Source organism: Geotrypetes seraphini, chromosome 5 (genome assembly GCF_902459505.1).
Source record: "Geotrypetes seraphini chromosome 5, aGeoSer1.1, whole genome shotgun sequence".
In the NCBI taxonomy this organism is placed as follows: domain Eukaryota; kingdom Metazoa; phylum Chordata; class Amphibia; order Gymnophiona; family Dermophiidae; genus Geotrypetes; species Geotrypetes seraphini.
In genome coordinates this window covers 154233292-154252003 of record NC_047088.1, presented here as the reverse complement: position 1 = coordinate 154252003, position 18712 = coordinate 154233292, and the positions used below count along the sequence as shown (strand labels likewise).

Genomic DNA, 18712 nt, shown 5'->3' with positions numbered 1-18712 from the left:
TCCTTGTAAACAAGCTGATGTTGCTGAGAATCCTTTAACTTTCAAGCAATTAATTTCACTGAGCTCAACAGACACTCCTCCAAAGAAACCAGACCATCCCATACAGTTTCACAATTCAAAGATTTAGGCCTCATAAGAGTTGACACTCGTATCTGATGGTACAGGATAAATTGATGAAGATGGTGCCTTTTCTATGCTGAGAAAATGTTTCTGTCTCCAAGATGGTTTGTTGCTTGACTTCCAAACACTCTATAGCTGAGTTGGTCTGTCTCTCCCTAGCCACTCTACCTTGCACCTCAATTGCAAAGTTGACCTTCTGAGCAGAAGGAAGAGCCTCCGGTAGAAGCTTTTGATGTAGTCTTGGAGGACTGGGATTCTTATGACTGCATTTGGAGGGAGGGGGAATCTTTATCACTCTGAGGACAACAGAAAGCCTTCTTTCTCATCCCGAAAGCAGGGTAAATCAAGTAGATTAACAGTCGCCACCTGTTGCACCACAAGACATCCATTAGCCCAGTGACAACAAAAGGGGTCTACTAGAATGTATACTGTGGTTTTCTTATCATTTGTGATCCATAGGGCTACGCAAGAAATTTAAACAGGAAAAAAGAATTGCAGCAGCACAGCCCTCCTGTGTGTCAACGTTTGGCCATCATTAGAGTCCGTACCAATTATTTCATAATTTTTTATTTAAGTAGAAATGCATTAAATACTTCTTGCAATATCTTTTGAAATTATTTGGTTGGGCAGAAATAGAACATACAAAAGAAGCTTCTAATCCTTAAATAAAACCTGGTTCAATGACATCTGATGTTTGCTTCCTTTTCTTATAAGGTACACATAGGTACTATACAGAAAAAATTACTGCCCTGCACTGGGCTGCTGTTAAGGTAAAAATATGTATGCTGTAAATTCATGAACAAGATTGGCAACTGGAAACATTCTTGTTCCAACATCTGGTTTAAAGCTTTTCCCAGCTTCATGCTAAATGATCAGATATACCGAGGGTTTTTCTATCATTTGTGCTATGGTGGAAAATGTGTAGTACATTGAGCACAGAGCGAGCTATTTGCTAAAAGGCAAACTGCATCAGGGTACTTTCTCATGATTGAGTACTCTGAAAGATCCTGGAGAGTGACTTATCTTTTGGGAAGTACTTAGGTCACATTTCATGAATGGCTTTACACATGGACTATTTTTATACTGGTTTTACATTGTTTGCAAGAACAAGAAAAAAAGGTTTTGAAAATGTAACAAAAAAACAATTTAACAAAGCGATCTCAACAAGGAATGCTTATTGTAACATTAGGAATGCTTATTGTAACATTAGACATTTATGGCCTGGATGGGTACGTGAAATTATTATTGGTAGGTTACAAGAATACAAGGAAAGTACCATATATACTAAAATATAAACTGAGATTTTTGGACCAATAAAATAGCCCCAAAATTGGGGTCTCGGTTTATATTCGAGTCATTCAGCTGTGAACCCACCCCTGCCCCCCTACCAAACCCCTTGCATGCCTCCCCTGGACCTGCCTTGAGCCCTGGTGGTCCAGTGGTGAGCCAGGACAGGAATGACCCCTCTTGTATCCTGTCCTGACTGGCTCCGCACCACCCTACCTCCTGCGCCTGAAAAGGTCTTCCTAGCATGCCTTGTTGGTCCAATGGTAAACTAGAGTAGGAGCGATCCTGCTACATGGCCTCAAGAGGTTGCTGTGGGAACTTGTGGAAGCCATTTCCTTTCGCGACTCTGAACAGGGCAGGAGCATAGGCTGCACTTTTCAAGTCAGTACTGTTTGTTCCCTGATGAGCCCAACATTGGTGAAACAAGGTCGCTTGTTGGGAAGATTGGAGAAGACGTGACAGCGTTGGCGCTCAAATCGTCTTTTGTCAGCTAAGTCCTTGAACGTCCGTCCAGGTGACTTTGCCCTTTTCTAAACCTGAGCTGTTCTGTGAGGGAGTTTTTTGCCAGTGAAAGTATCAAAAGCAGTTTTGATTTGCACCTTTTGGTTCTATACTGCTACATTAGTCTGAGACTTTTTCTCACTCTTTTTGGGTGCATGCTGGGTTTGAAGAGGGGGATACTTTGGTGCCACAATCACGCAACATTTTGAATACTTCATGCACCATCAAGCTTTCCTAACAAGGCTTGAGTTTAGCTTTATGTCCATTTCATGTTCAGGTTCATGCCAATGTGAAAAGAAAAAATGAAGAAGGAAGAGGCTGGTGGTGAAATATCACACTGCACCCATACACTCAACAAACTTTATAAACACTTTAATATTTCATTTGTCAAACTCATATTTTCTAATTTTTTTCTCTCCTATACTGTGATCTGCTATTTATAACAGCATTTCAAACTTCACACTGTTAAACATTCTAATATACAATGTTTTATTTTCCACAATATATACAGAAAATAATTTCCATATAATGGTGATATTCTAAATAAAACAGTGAACCAGTTTATCCCATAATTCTTTTATGAAAGGGATAAGTTTTCAAGTATGGGGAAGATAAATCAGAAGCTTTATCTTCAGAGAAATGTAGAAAATGTATATTTATGTTAATATAATCTTAAAACGAATCCTTCACCTGAACCTAATAAAACTTGTTATGACTTCATTTATAAAAATGTGTCTGTGCTTGAGATGTGCTCTTCAGTGATCAAATATTTAAAAGTTTGTGATTACCTTTATTAAAGAATGGATAGGTATGTATGTATGTTTTTTCATTCTCTGCAAATGGGGTGAGATGGGAGGGTTTGGGGATAGTTCTTCTTAGAAAGTTCATGAATACCCTTTGCAATGTGATGATAAAGCTTATAAGCAAGCTTTTCAGAATTTATATTCTCTCCTGTTTGAATGTATATTTATTATATAAAATTTCAATAAAAAATTTTGGAACTGAAAAAAAAAAGAGGTAAACACATGAACTTAGTGCTTCTGTAGATATTCCATAGAGATAACTCTCAGTGCAGATGTTAGGCCAAGATGCAACACACATTACTGGAGATACTGTTTCCTTAAGACAGACCTGTTACTTCCTGTGAACTGAATAGATCTGTGTGTGTGTTTGAGTCTTTTCAAAAAAATATAGAGAACATAGTTGGTCTCCTTTGTTTAGTAGGGGCATTATGATGGCCAAGAACAACATCTTGAACTTCTATTTTCAGGAAATTTATTCAAGGCTCTTAGATATAAGATGGGATGGTATCTTCCACAATTTTGGGAACCAGAAAGTCCCTATAATAAAATTCCTGTCATCTTTCTTACAGTAAGATAAGCTAGACCAATCTAGCCTGTGGGAGAGAGAAATTTTTATCTAATTAAGTCATGATGTTGATGAACCATTAAAGCTCTCCTAAAAAGTTGACTTGCTGAGATTTCCAATGGATATAATCAGTAGGCATCCCTTTACATCCAGAAGACCCAATTGTCTTAAAATTACAGTGGGTCAGCAATTTAAGAAAAGCCTCAGCCTTTCCTAGGGTGAACAACACTCACAAGTCTCCCCTGGTCTTTACTGAATGCCAGCATAAGGCATAGAGTCCCCTACTATGCTGGGAAAGCCTGAGTCCTATTATTAAGAGTATAGTGGCTGAAACACAACAAAGAAAAATGGGGAGACCCAATGATCCACAGTGAAAACAATCTACCAATGAAAACAAAAACAAAAAACTGTGGATACAGATGTTCTGGAGATAATTTATTATACACTGACATATAAAAACATGAAACATGGTCTGCGGTGTTCCTTGCTCACATGTTTAAAGACAATAGACTGTTTTCAGTCTAATTCTTTGTATGTGAGTTTGCAAACAATTGGACCCCTGAGGAAGGCATGTTCGCTGAAACACGGACTGTGTAGGGTCCGGTTGGATTTTTACCACTGTATTTTTTATCATTGTACTTTTTTGATTGAATTTTCATGTTTTTATATGTCAGTGTATAATAAATTATCTCCAGCTATATAAAAAGCCAAGTGGGATCTCTCCAGCTTGGGTTGTTGTGAATCACCTGAGAGATTTGAGAGCTGCCTTGAATATCTAATCCACAACTGCTAGTAGTTATGAGCAATCTCCTGTGAACTTTTTTTTGGAAGTGTTGAGTGTTCATACACATAAGTTTCTTAACACTGCTTGACAAAAAAAAATTGTCTTTCCTTGATGTAGTGCAGGGGTCTCAAAGTCCCTCCTTGAGGGCAGTAATCCAGTCAGGTTTTCAGGATTTCCCCAAAGAATATGCATGAAATCTATGTGCATGCACTTCTTTCAATGCATATTCATTGGGGAAATCCTGAAAACCCGACTGGATTGCAGCTCTCAAGGAGGGACTTTGAGATCCCTGATGTAGTGTATGATTCAGACAATATGCAAATGTATGCAAGGAAGGCTCTGTCACTGCTCTGTAGCTATCCTTGTAAGGATATGACAGGCTCATCCGGGATTGAACCTATTACCCTTGAGAGCAGAGGCAGGACTAACAGCTGTAGCCTCAAGAACAGAAGCCAATTAATAGATGTACATTGGGAAACAGAAAGATAGCCATGCCACTGGAGGCCCCCACTGGATCACACTGGGTACGTCCTTGATAAGAGAACAAATATAAGTAATAATTCCAGTGTATACTCCTTATGGAAACATTGTTCATCTAAGCATTTGCTTCTGATTCCTGACTCCAGCACAGTGATTCCTGGCTCTGATTCTTCCTTTCCTCCAGTAGCTTCTGATTCCTGACCACGTCTGTCTTCCCTTCCTGACTTCTTGGACCTAGCCTCCCCAGTAAACTGTCATTAAAATGCATGACAACCCCCTCACTAAAGCTTATCCCTCCCATCTAGCCTTTCCTCTATTTTGAATATTTCATTCTTCTCCAAGATACTAGAAAAAACTGACTCTGACTCACTACATTAAAATAGTAATGTTCTTCACCTTTATCAAGCTGGCTTCAGATACAATCACAGTACAGACACTTCTTACTCTCTCTGATTCTATTTGTACGTCTCTGGACCAGTATCACTTTGTTGTCATTGTGTCACTAGACCTATCCTCAGCCTTTGACCTTATTACTCATTCACTGCTTCTTCATCACCGTCATTCCATCAGTATCACTGGTACTGTCCTTTCTTGATTTTTCAGCTATTTCCTGACTGTACCTTTCAGCTCACATTTTGTGACACTGAAATTCCTCCACTTCCTCTCTGATCAGGTGTCCCTCAAGGCTTCATTCATATCCTTTTTAATATCTTTCTCTCCCCCCTTCTCTCCATCATTCAGGACTATGCTTCTATTATGCAGATGAGATACAAATCCTATGCCGTATCTCGGATTTTACATCTTTCAACCGCTGTAATGACTGCCTCACCCATGTAGCATCTTGTTAAAATCTAATCTTTTCTCAGATCCTCTAAGTGTGAATAAATCCTTTTTTCTTGTTCTTGCTGTTATGTTCTCCCTGCCCCCTCTTCCAGTTTTCTGGAGATCCATCATGAATATACACAAGATTTTTGCATGCATTGCATTTGTTATATGCAAACCTCTCATGCACATTCATGATGGATATCCTGAAAACCAAAATGCCAAGGGCTGGGTTGAGAAATACATGTTTAAATTATTTAATTATATTTGACCTCAGGGAGAGGAGGGGGCAAGAGGTAAGCGGGCCAGGGTGGGGGAGGGGGAGATGTTAAAAGACAAAATTGGTCCAGGACACCACTACCTCTCGAGCCAGCCCTGCTATGGAAACATTTTATCATATCAGATTATGAATCTCCTGTTGTGGCAACTCATTATGATTTTTTTAGAAGTACTACTATGGAGGTTTTTTAATTAATTTTTGTAAAATGGATATTTGTGAAGCTTTTACATTGTATAATGTACAGTATACTAGATTTTGACAGTATTTTTTATATCAATGTGACCATATTGTTTCTGAAAAAGATTAAAAATATGTAATAAGATTGATGACAAATTGATAGGTATCTTCAACCTGAACAATCTTCAATTCATCTTCAGATTGTCCAACCTTTCTATATTAAAAGCAGTTGTCAAAATGTTTTTTTGCAGAGTTAAGGGTACTATATTGTTTAATTCAGATTAGGGTAAAGAGGCATTTTTGTGATTTGTATGGATGGGCATATGAGTATACACTTTTGAGATGCAACTAGCTTACGTAATTCTCTTGAAAAGGGAAGATAGTTTTTATGGAACACATTCAGAATTTATGTTTAAGCAGGAACTTGTTCAGACCCTTGAGGTTCAGAATTAGCAAGTTTTAAAACAGGCACTTTTTTGGACACATAGACATCTTGCTATAGTGTTATAAACTCAAACCCAGAGGTTTAATGGAACTGTGCAAAAGTGGGGGAGGGGGGACACAAAAAAAGTTAACAATGTCTTGCAAGTTGCAAACTAATCTTTTTCAAAGATGGGGAAATAGCAGAACTAGAGGTCATGAGTAGAAGTTGCTGGAAGGGAGACTTAGGAACAATGTCAGGGAATACTTTTTCACAGAAAGGGTAGTGGATACCTGGAATGCCCCTCCCAAGTGAGGTTGTGAAAACAAAAATGGTGATGGAATTCAGAAATGCATGGGATAAACACAGAGGACCACTACATAGAAAAATGATGGAATCCCATTAAAGCAAAACTTAAATGACCTCATAACTGGAGTGAGCTTTGATGACAGTTTTAGAGGTTGGGAAGTAAAACCAATGCCAGGCAGACTTCTACAATTTGGTACCCATAACTGGCAAAAACAGATTAGGATCAAAGCTGAAGTGGGCATCAATGGCAACTCCAGTAGCTAGGGAGTAGGACCAGTACGGACAGGTTTCTATGTTCTGGGCTCCAAAATTGGCAGGGTAAGATGGAGATAAAGTATGCCAGTGTTTAATCATGAAGAAATGAAACCTGTGCAGAGTGCCAGATTCAACTGGTCACCTTGATGGGTAGACTGGATGGACTGTGCAGATCTTCATCTGCTGACATTTACTATGTTACAATGTCCAGAGTATGTTGTAGACAAAACCAAACTTAGGAGAAGATGTGAGACCACAGGGAGAAAATGATTTTTTGGCTTTACCAGTGAGCAGCACCAAATATATTCATGTGACTCAACCTTGTGAAACTTAGTGAACAAATTTTGTTTTCAGAAAACTGGTCATCAAAGAGAGGATCTCATGTACTTGCTAAAACTGCAGGGTGTCAAAGGTTGGAATACAAATCTCCCTGAATTCTTAAACAGACTTTTGATCCCTTATACCCCTGCTAGAACTTTGAGATTCAATGCCCAACACCTCTTATATATTCCATCAATACGTCAGTTTAGCATGCATCGATCATCAATCTTTTCCGTCACAGCACCCATGCATTGGAATGCTATGCCTATAGGTTTACGAGAAGAATCATCCTTAGAACGTTTTAAAACAAAATTTAAAATGTTCTTATTCAAAGGCGCTTTCAATCTTTTAGTTAACATAGTCTCTTGATCTCTTTCTACTCTTTTTTATGATCATTGCTTACAGAAGGATCCTGTCCAATTGTTCTATCCTCTGTTTTCTTTCTTTCCTATAGGCCATGTAGTTCTTCCCCTCTTCCCTAGTGTTTCAGTATGTCAGTTTGTCATATTGTCCGTGTTCCCCTGATTTTACTTTTTAATGTATATTTACCTGTACTCTGCTTAGAAATCTGATAAGCGGAATATCAAATTTTTAATAAAACTTGAAACTTGAGATATTAATGAATAAAGTCCAAAAGTGAAAGGTAACTGCCATATCTCCAATTTTTAGAGTCCCGAGTCATGCCTGTTGCAAACCATACAGTGGCGTTACAACCCTAATTGTAATCGCTGTAGAGCTCAAAGAGAAATACAGAACATAACTTTCCTACATAGTTTTCCATTGTTTTTTTAGAAAATTCCTTACCTGCACCAAGGAAGATGTTCTTCCCTGCCTGAGCTCAGAAACAGACTCACTTCCTTGAACTCCTCTGTTTCTGGAGTTGCACTTGTAGCAGGTCCATCGTGTCTGCCCCACCATTTCCACAGTACATTCTTTACTTAGCAGGCACAGAGAGTGGTAAAGATGACCACAGCTGCAAAAAGAAGAATAGTTCCTCATTACAATTTCAAAACTGTACTAAATTAATTTCTTCAGCTGGGAAAATTATTTTTTTTTTGCCTGAGTAATAGGGCTTTAGATCTATGCAAAATAAGACTGCAGTCTGAAAAGAGCTCTTTCCTCTTGCTAGAAGCATCAATTTTATGCTAACAGTAGGAAAGCAAAGTGTCTTTCCCTTTGTGGGAAATAGGAGAAATTATGGCATCGCTAACTGCTCTGTTAGCAAAAGGATGCTGCCTGGAGCAGTAGAGAGCATTATTCAAAGTAGGATAGCTGATTGTTCAGCTACATCACAGTTGGGCAAATGATCTTGAGAATCATAAACAAGTCTAGTTTTCAATAAATCTATAACAAGTATAAACTGAATTATATTTGTAAACATATGATCTATGAACCTGGATAAGAACATAAGAATTTCTGCTGGGTCAGACCAGTGGTCCATTGTGCCCAGCAGTCCGCTCATGTGGCGGCCCTCTGGTCAAAGACCAGTGCCCTAATTGAGACTAGCCCTACCTGCGTACGTTCTGAAAACTTAACCCATACTTTTTTAAGATCAGAGCTGAGGGTAAAAAGGTAGCTTCTTTGGGTTAGATACACAAAGCACAGTTACTTACCGTAACAGGTGTTATCCAGGGACAGCAGGCAGATATTCTTGACTGATGGGTGACGGCACCGACGGAGCCCCGGTACGGACAATTTTAGAGTGATTGCACTCTAAGAACTTTAGAAAGTTCTAGCTAGGCTGCACCGCGCGTGCGCGAGTGCCTTCCTGCCCGACAGAGGCGCGCGGTCCCCAGTTAGGATAAGCCAGCTAAGAAGCCAACCCGGGGAGGTGGGAGGGACGCAAGAATATCTGCCTGCTGTCCCTGGATAACACCTGTTACGGTAAGTAACTGTGCTTTATCCCAGGACAAGCAGGCAGCATATTCTTGACTGATGGGTGACCTCCAAGCTAACAAAAAGAGGGATGGAGGGAAGGTTGGCCATTAGGAGAATAAATTTTGTAAAACAGATTGGCCGAAGTGTCCATCCCGTCTGGAGAATGCATCCAGACAATAGTGAGATGTAAAAGTATGAACTGAGGACCAAGTAGCAGCCTTGCAGATTTCCTCAATAGGAGTGGAACGGAGGAAAGCTACAGACGCTGCCATAGCTCTAATTTTGTGGCCCATGACAGAACCTTCCAGTGTCAGGCCCGACTGAGCATAACAAAAAGAAACGCAAGCAGCAAGCCAATTGGACAGAGTGCGTTTAGATACAGGATGACCCAACTTGTTAGGATCGAAGGACAAAAACAGTTGAGGAGATGATCTGTGAGGTTTGGTGCGATCAAGATAGTAAGCCAGAGCACGTTTACAATCCAAGGTATGCAAAGCCTGTTCACCTGGGTTAGAATGAGGCTTTGGGAAAAAAACAGGTAGAACGATGGATTGGTTAAGATGAAATTCAGACACAACCTTAGGAAGGAACTTTGGATGTGTACGGAGGACGACCTTATCATGGTGAAAAACAGTGAAAGGTGGATCCGCCACCAGTGCATGAAGCTCACTGACCCTCCTGGCAGAAGTGAGAGCTATTAGAAAGACCACTTTCCAAGTTAGAAATTTAAAATGCGTTGAGGCCAACGGCTCGAAAGGAGGCTTCATTAACGCAGAAAGAACCACATTAAGATCCCATACAACAGGAGGGGCCTTAAGAGGTGGTTTCACATTGAAAAGGCCCTTCATGAACTTTGAAACTAAGGGATGAGCTGAGAGGGGTTTTCCATGAATCGGCTCATGAAAAGCTGCAATGGCACTAAGGTGGACCCTTATCGAAGAGGATTTAAGACCAGAGTCAGATAAGGACAATAGATAGTCCAACACCAGTCCCACTGCTGTAGATATGGGATTATGGTGATGTAATAGGCACCAGGAAGAAAACCGAGACCACTTTTGTTGGTAACATTGAAGAGTAGACGGTTTCCTGGAGGCATCAATAATAGAACGGACAGGCTGAGAAAGGAGAGCATGCGCTGAAGTCAGCCCGAGAGATACCAAGCTGTCAGGTGCAGAGACTGTAAGTTGGGATGAAGAAGCGTTTGCTGATGCTGTGTAAGTAGTGAAGGAAACTGAGGAAGAGGTATGGGTTCCCTGGAACTGAGTTGAAGTAGAAGGGAAAACCAATGCTGTCTGGGCCACCGTGGAGCGATGAGAATCATGGTGGCTTGTTCCCTCTTGAGCTTGAATAAGATGCGCAGCATGAGCGGAAGAGGAGGGAATGCATAAAGGAAGAGATTGGTCCAATCCAGGAGAAATGCATCGGGTTCCAGACGGTGAGGAGAGTAAAGTCTGGAGCAAAACAGGGGCAGTTGATGGTTGTGGGGAGCTGCAAAAAGATCCACTTGAGGAGTGCCCCATTGAGAGAAAATGGACTGGAGAGTCGAGGGGTCGAGAGTCCATTCGTGAGGTTGAAGAATTCTGCTGAGATTGTCTGCTAAGCAATTCTGTTCCCCTTGGATGTAGACTGCTTTCAGGAATAGGTGACGAGCAGTCGCCCAGGTCCAAATCCTTTGAGCTTCCTGACACAAAGGACGGGATCCCGTCCCTCCTTGTTTGTTGATGTAGTACATTGCAACTTGGTTGTCTGTGCAAATGAGAAGAACCTGAGGGAAAAGGAGATGTTGAAAAGCTTTGAGGGCGTAAAACATCGCTCTGAGTTCCAGGAAATTGATGTGGTGTTTCTTTTCCTGGGTGGTCCAAAACCCCTGAGTTTGGAACTCGTTCAAGTGAGCTCCCCATGCATAGGGGGAGGAATCCGTGGTGATGACCAGTTGATGAGGAGGTAGATGAAACAGTAGACCTCTGGATAGATTTGAGGATTTCAACCACCAAAGAAGCGACTGTCGAAGAGACGAGGTCACAGATATGAGTTGTGAACAAGGATCCGTCGCTTGGGACCACTGGGTCGCTAAGGTCCATTGAGGAGTACGCAGGTGGAGACGTGCGAAGGGAGTGACATGTACTGTGGAGGCCATGTGTCCCAAGAGCACCATCATGTGATTTGCAGAGATGGAAGTTTCCTGGAACACCTGCTGACAGAGATGAAGGATGGTGTGAAGGCGGTTTGGAGGAAGAAAAGCCCTCATCCGAACAGTATCCAGAATGGCTCCAATGAATTGAAGTCGCTGAGTTGGAATGAGGTGCGACTTGGGTAGATTGATTTCGAACCCCAACAGTCGAAGGAAGTAAATGGTCTGATTGGTGGCTATGTGAACGGACTGAGGAGAATGAGCCTTGATGAGCCAGTCGTCCAGATAAGGGAAGACTTGAAAATTGTGGGAGCGGAGATAAGCTGCGACCACAATCAGACATTTGGTGAATACCCTGGGAGAAGAGGCTAGGCCGAAGGGTAGCACCTTGTATTGGTAATGATGTTGGTTGACAAGAAAGCGAAGATATTGTCTGGACATCAGATGAATTGGAATGTGAGTATACGCCTCCTTGAGATCGAGGGAACATAGCCAGTCTTCCTGAGAGAGAAGAGGGTATAGGGTGGCAAGAGATAACATCTTGAACTTCTCCTTGACCAGACATTTGTTGAGATCCCTGAGATCTAATATTGGTCTGAGATCTCCGGTCTTTTTGGGTACAAGAAAGTACCGGGAATAAAATCCCAGTCCTTGCTGGTCTAGAGGAACTGGTTCGATGGCATTGAGAAGAAGGAGGGATTGAACCTCCTGAGCGAGGAGGAGGGACTGAGCCTTGTTGGAAGCAGACTCTTTTGGTAGACTTAACGGTGGAGGAGTCTGAAAGTTTAGGGAGTAGCTGTGAGCGATGATAGCAAGTACCCACTGGTCGGAGGTGATTGCTTCCCAGCGAGACAGAAAAACCTGTAGTCGACCTCCTATGGGCTGAGGTAGAGGACATGAGGGAGGAAGACTGGCAATGTTCTGGAGAAGAGAGTCAAAAGGGCTGTGTCGGCTTAGGTTGAGTAGCTGGTTTTACAGTAGGCTGTTGTTGTTGACGAGCCTGTTGCTGCTGTTGACGCTGTCTGCGAGGTTGAGGGGGATGAGGCTGAGCCGGTCGAGCCGAAAACCTCCTTTGATATGAAGATTGTTGCCTGAATGGACGAGGAGGAGGAGGTTTCTTCTTGTTTTTCAACAAGGTGTCCCACCTAGTTTCATGGGCGGAGAGCTTTTGTGTGGTGGTATCCATGGACTCCCCAAACAGCTTATCCCCTAGGCAAGGCGCATTGGCAAGCCGGTCCTGATGGTTTACATCCAGGTCTGAAACCCGTAGCCATGCCAACCTTCTCATTGCTACAGAGATAGCAGTAGCTCGTGACGTCAGTTCAAAAGTATCATAAATGGAACGGACCATAAACTTCCTGAGTTGCAAAAGACTAGAGGTACATTGCTGAAAAGCAGGAAGCTTACGGTCCAGAATATACTTTTGAAAAGAGGTCACCTGTTGAATGAGATGCTTCAGGTAAAACGAGAAGTGGAATGCGTAATTACCTGAACGGTTGGCCAGTATGGCATTTTGGTAAAGGCGCTTTCCAAATTTATCTATGGCTTTCCTTCTCTGCCAGGAGGGACAGAGGCATACACACTGGCTCCTGTAGATTTCTTTAGGGTTGACTCTACCAACAGAGATTCATGGGGAAGTTGGTGCTTGTCAAACCCTGGGATTGGAATCACTTTATACAGAGATTCCAGTTTTCTTGGGGCTCCCGGAATTGTCAAAGGAGTTTCAAGATTCTTATAAAAAGTTTCCCTCAAGATGTCATGGAGGGGTAACTTTAAAAACTCCTTAGGAGGTTGGTCAAAATCCAAAGCATCCAGAAATGCTTTGGATTTTTTAGAGTCAGACTCCAAAGGAATAGACAGGGTGTCTGACATTTCCTTTAAAAATTTTGTGAAGGAGGAGTGCTCTGGCTTAGCAGCAGTATCCTGCACCGATGGTTCATCCTCATCAGATGTGTAATCCTCCTCGGTACCGAGGGGATCATCTGAGTCGTCCCACAAGTCAGGGTCCCGTACCAATTGGAAACGGCCCTGGGAAAGTGGAGTCGATGTTTCAGTATGCTTAGTCTTGCGTACCGATTTACCAGACCGAGTGGAGACGGTACCCGGGGAATGTAGTACGGTACGGGGTTCCGAGAACAGTACCGGTTCCGACACCGTAGGAGTAGCACGCCGTTTTGGTTCTGCTGACAGAACAGGCATGGACAAAGATTTGTGCGGTGCCGAAACAGTCGATGACAATAAAAGAGGCTGATCGACAGACGGCACCGAAGGCTCAGTCGGTACCGACACTGGAAGGTTCGGAGTCAACAGAGCCGGGAGCAAGTGTTGGAGTTGCTCCTTAAGTTGGGCCCGGAGGATAGAGGCAATACGCTCATCCAACGTTGGTCCCGATGGCACCGGTACCGGTTTTTTCTTGCTCGGTACCTTCGGTGCCGCTCGACGCTCGGGTGAAGTCGATGCCGATGACGAGGCAGTGACTTCAATGGGAGTGGAGCGTTTACGGGGCCGGCGCTCAGTCTGCAGGACTTGGCTCACTGCATGCTCGACTGGCGGGCCTAGAACAGTAGGGGAAGGCTTCTTAGCCGGCTTACCTACAGGAGTCGACACCGGCGGTGCCGAGGCAGTCGGAGTCGATTTGGAGGAAGTCGTCGACGTCGATACCGGTGCAACTTCCATAGCGGTACCGAAAAGGATCCGCTGCTGAATTTGACGATTTTTTAAAGTTCTTTTTTGTAAAGAACTACAGCGGGTGCAGGTTTCAGCCCTATGGTCCGGACCCAGACACTGGAGGCACCACTTGTGCGGGTCAGAGAGGGAGATAGGGCGTGCACACCGCTGACACTTTTTGAAACCCGGTGACGGGGGCATGAAGGGAAAAACTGCTGTAGCAAAATCGAAGCCGGAGGCTTCGATGGTGCCAACAGGCCCCGCCGGGGCAGATCGACAAAAAAATGAAAAATAAAAAGATTTTTTTTTTTTTTTTTTACACAAGCGGTAAATAAGAAGGAAAGAAATAAAATATGAAGAAAAAAATACACGCGAGCGGGAAGGCAAGTGAAAAGAGAAAAAACTTCCAACAGCCGTTGGAAACACGCGTCTTCTTAGCTCCGCGGAATTAAGAAAACTGGGGACCGCGCGCCTCTGTCGGGCGGGAAGGCACTCGCGCACGCGCGGTGCAGCCTAGCTAGAACTTTCTAAAGTTCTTAGAGTGCAATCACTCTAAAATTGTCCGTACCGGGGCTCCGTCGGTGCCGTCACCCATCAGTCAAGAATATGCTGCCTGCTTGTCCTGGGATAATAAGAATTACTCTCTAATTCTATAATTGTGTACCTAGTGGTGACTAGTAAGTACCTATTCTATAAAAAAATGTAAACACTTACTTTCTTTTTATAGAATAATAACCTAGCAGGTGATATACACACTTTCTGACTTAGGTATGAACACTTATAAAAGTCATAAAGTTAAATAAATGTGTGTGCCTATATAAGTTCATTTTATGTGTATGCCTATATAAGTTCACTTTATAATGATTTTCTTAAAAAATTAAACATTTGGGAATATTTAAATGATATGTTATTTAATATAAAAAGATATTTAAAAAAAACCAATTGATTAAGATACAAAATTGATCCAGGAAAGATTCTGCACATTAAGCTATACATTATGATAAAGTTTGAACGTAGCGTGGTGCATCTGAGGATCAATATAGTATTCTGAGAAGCTTGATTAGAAGTTTGGATCTAGCCTTATATTTAGTGCTATTATTTGATTTAGTGCTATTATTTGATTTGAACTTGTAGAGGGGCATAATCAAAAGATATGTCTAAGTCCGATTGATATGTATGGCACTAGATGCCCAAAGGCAGCAGCGAAAAAATGTCCATTGTTGAAAAATATGACTAAAATATTTTTTTCCCAGAATCCTACGTCTGAACATCCAGGCTATATTGTTCGTCCAGACTGCCAGGTCAACTATCTTTATACCACATTCTCGACCAAAATTTCATAGAAGTCCCAAATGCCCAGAACAAGACCTTTTGGACGTGGGAGGGGCCACATTGTGATGGATTGGCCACCCAGATGTAATGTAATTTATTTCTTATATACCGCTAAACTCCGTTAGGATTCTAAGTGGTTTACAGAAAATAGACAATAAAAATAAGATAAATAAATAAAGAATAGGTACTTTGAAATTCCCTTACTGTCCCGAAGGCTCACAATCTAACTAAAGTACCAAAGAACAAACAAATTAGCAAAATAATAGAGGAAAATAAAGATAGAGGAAAAAATGAGATATGAAGCATCCTAACAAGAATACATTGAACTCTCAATACCATACTGTTAAACAAAACGTACATTCCAAAATAATAATGTAATGGAAAGAAAATAATTAAATAGAAAATAATTTTAAGAATTAAATCAAATATAGAAATGTAAAAAGAAAAATAAACATTAGAAATGAGGAAAAAAGAAAAGGTAGAGGAAGGCATATGAATAGAATGGAAAGGGAAACAGTTAAACAATAGAATTCTAAAAAATTTTTAAATGAAAACTAAACAAATAGACATGTAAATCTGTCTTGGGGGGTTTCAGTGCGCTTCGCCCACCCCCCTTTTTTAGCAGATGCTAGAGCTGTTGGTTTTATTCAGGGGGGGTTTGGAGGGGCCCTTCTCCTTGGGGATGGTCTCTCTTTTCCTGCACAGGGCCGGGCTCCAGATATGGCAACAGAACAGTTGGGTACCTTACAGGGCACTGCAGTGAACTTCACAAAAGAACTCCCTTATAAGTTATGGTGAGCCTCCTAAAACACCCACCAAACCCACTATACCCACCTGTTTACAGCCCCAGTAGCCTTTTGGCTGCAGGTGCCACCTATATGACAGTAAAGTAAGGTTTGGGGGGGAGGGATTGGTGGGCACACATGTTCTACCCACATGTAGTGGTTATAGTGGCTTGTGGGCCTGGGTCCTTCTCTCTATGGTTCACTAGCCCACCCCCCAGGCTATTTAAGAGACCTGTGTGCAGCTCTACTAGGCTTTACTATACTAGGTGCTGATGTTCTGGAGACAGGTATGTACGTTTTTATTCCAATCTTTATGGGGCTGTGAGAGGGTCAGTGAACACTGGGGGAGTGTGTAGATATTTACTTTGTCTCTGCAGTGGTTATCTGGTCACTCTGGATACCTTTTTGACACTTATATCTGTTTTCACATTGTCTAACTCACAACGTATAAGTTCCATCCAGGAAGTCTAGTAAAACATTTGACTATTCCTGCAGGATGACTAAGTCTAGGTTGGCCCACATCCTGCCCCAACTACTCCTTCAAATATGCCCCTTTCAGCTCTGGGTGCACAGCGGCATTCACAGGCCTAAATTGTCCTTGGATACATCCAAAAAATAGGTTTGATTATTGGTACTTGGCCAACCTGTCTTTTAGGTTGTCCAAGTGCCGACTTGGGCGGGTTTTTAGACGTGTTTAAGTTTTGATTATGAACCCCATAATGTTCTTTATGTTATGTGAAGAAGTATTTTCTCTAGTTTTAAATCGACTACTTAGTAGCTTCATTGCATGCTCCTAGTTCTAGTATTTGTGGAAAGAGTGAACAAGCGATTCACATCTACCCTTTCTACTCCACTCAATATTTTATAGACTTCTATCATATCACCCCTGAGCTGTCTCTTCTCCAAGCTGAAGAGCCCTAGCCGCTTTAGCCTCTCCTGAGAGGAAAGTCGGCCCATCCCTTTTATCATTTTTGTCGCCTTTCTTTGTACCTTTTCTAATTCCGCTATATCTTTTTTGTGATACGGCAACCAGAACTGAACAGTAGTCAAGGTGCAGCCGTACCATACAGAAATACAAGGTAATTATAACATTTTCATCTTTGTTTTCCATTCCTTTCCTGATAATTCCTAACGTTCTGTTTGCTTTCTTAGCAGCCGCCACACATTGAGCTGAAGGTTTCAACGTATCCTCAGTAATGACACCTAGATCCTTTTCCTGGGCAGTGACTCCTAACACAGAACCCAGCATCACATAGCTATATTTCGGGTTCCTCTTTCCCGCATGTATCACTTTTCAATTGAAGGGTGCTGATGTGGGGGAGGAAGGTGCATGCCGGTGTGTTTGTGTGTGGAAGGGTGAGGGGCATCAAAGGAAAAGCTGGCTCAGGGCACCACAGTCCCTTGAGCCAGCCCTGTATAGAATTAGTATGTTAGCAGAGTACCAGCTTATACATACATGTGCACATACTGTATATGCTAATATTCTAAACATTTACTTGTATAACAATATCTACTTACTAATGCCTACTTGACAGAATTAACTCTAAACTATTTTTAACATCTCAGCAAGAAGCTTTCTAGAATGACATTTTGCTAGCCACGGCTAACCACATCTTTGTTTTGCTAGGGAAATGACAACTATGGACTTTGGTCTATACTGAAAACATTATGGGGTAGACTTTGGTCTATACTGAATGGGGGCAATCATGTAACTGGGACCATAATTTGATCATACTAATGCCACACACTGAGTGTTAAATTTATAACAGCATCTCTGCACCCAGATTCCATTATAGAATACTAGTAAAAGTTGGTATTGGCATGCCAAAGCTGAGGTGTGAACAGTTACACCATGTCTATTGCAGCATAACTGCTGGCTCCTAAATGTAGCTCAGAAATATTATTACTACTACTATTTATCATTTCTATAGCACTGAAAGACATTGCAGTGCTCTACATTTAACATTCAATAGATAGTCCTTTCTCAGAAGAGCTTACATTGGGGAGATAAGCGAGGAGAGATATTGAGGGGATACAGAGTGCATGCACTTGTAACTCATGGCTTGCTCTGCCCAAGTGTATGCCCCCTCACATTTACATGCTAAGCACCTTGGGCATGTAAGTTCTAGAATAGTATCTAACACTGAAGCATATGAGTGCATATTATAAACACTTAAGGCAAAACCCTTATACACACACATCTCCTCCTGCTTAGACTATTGCAACCTGCTCCTTACAGATCTCTCACTTCAGTACAGTATATTTCAAATTCTGCTTTAGGACTTATTTTCCATCAATGTTGCTACAATCTTAACACTCTTCACATCACTTCACTGGCTCTGTTTTCACATACAGGGAGAAGAGGAGATAGTGGATGCTATGGAAGGGCAGACTGGATGGGCCATTCGGCCTTTAGCTGCTGTCAATTTTCTAAACTTCTCTTGCCTACAAGTGTATTCATTCTGCGGCTCCTTATTATTTCTTCTTCCTTTTTTCTCCCTACACTCTTCTTCTGGAACTCTCCTTGTTGAGTTATCTCCTCCTCCACCACCAGCTTCAACTCTTTTTCCATAGTCTATTCTGTATGCCTAGAACAGACTTCCTGAGTTAGGTACATTATGCTTCCTTTCTAGCCCTATCAATGCTATTTTAAAAGAGCACCTTTTGGGGAGCTGCTTTTAAATCTTAACCCTGTAATTTCTCACAATAAACAAAACTTCTTAGCCTCTTATTTGTCCCAATTGCCTGTCCTGAATAAACTGTACACTCTTGTGAAGCAGGGATTTTCTCTTAC

General features: G+C 41.8%; 1 protein-coding gene across 2 annotated transcripts in view; it reads right to left on the bottom strand.

Moving 5' to 3' along the window:
* VPS8 (VPS8 subunit of CORVET complex) overlaps positions 1 to 18712 on the bottom strand; it is a 755312-nt gene that overhangs the window by 163479 nt on the left and 573121 nt on the right. For both annotated transcript variants that reach the window (XM_033944522.1, XM_033944523.1), the window contains one exon: positions 7930 to 8098. In XM_033944522.1, the coding sequence (XP_033800413.1) occupies positions 7930 to 8098 (169 nt within the window). The remainder of the gene's footprint in view (positions 1 to 7929; positions 8099 to 18712) is intronic.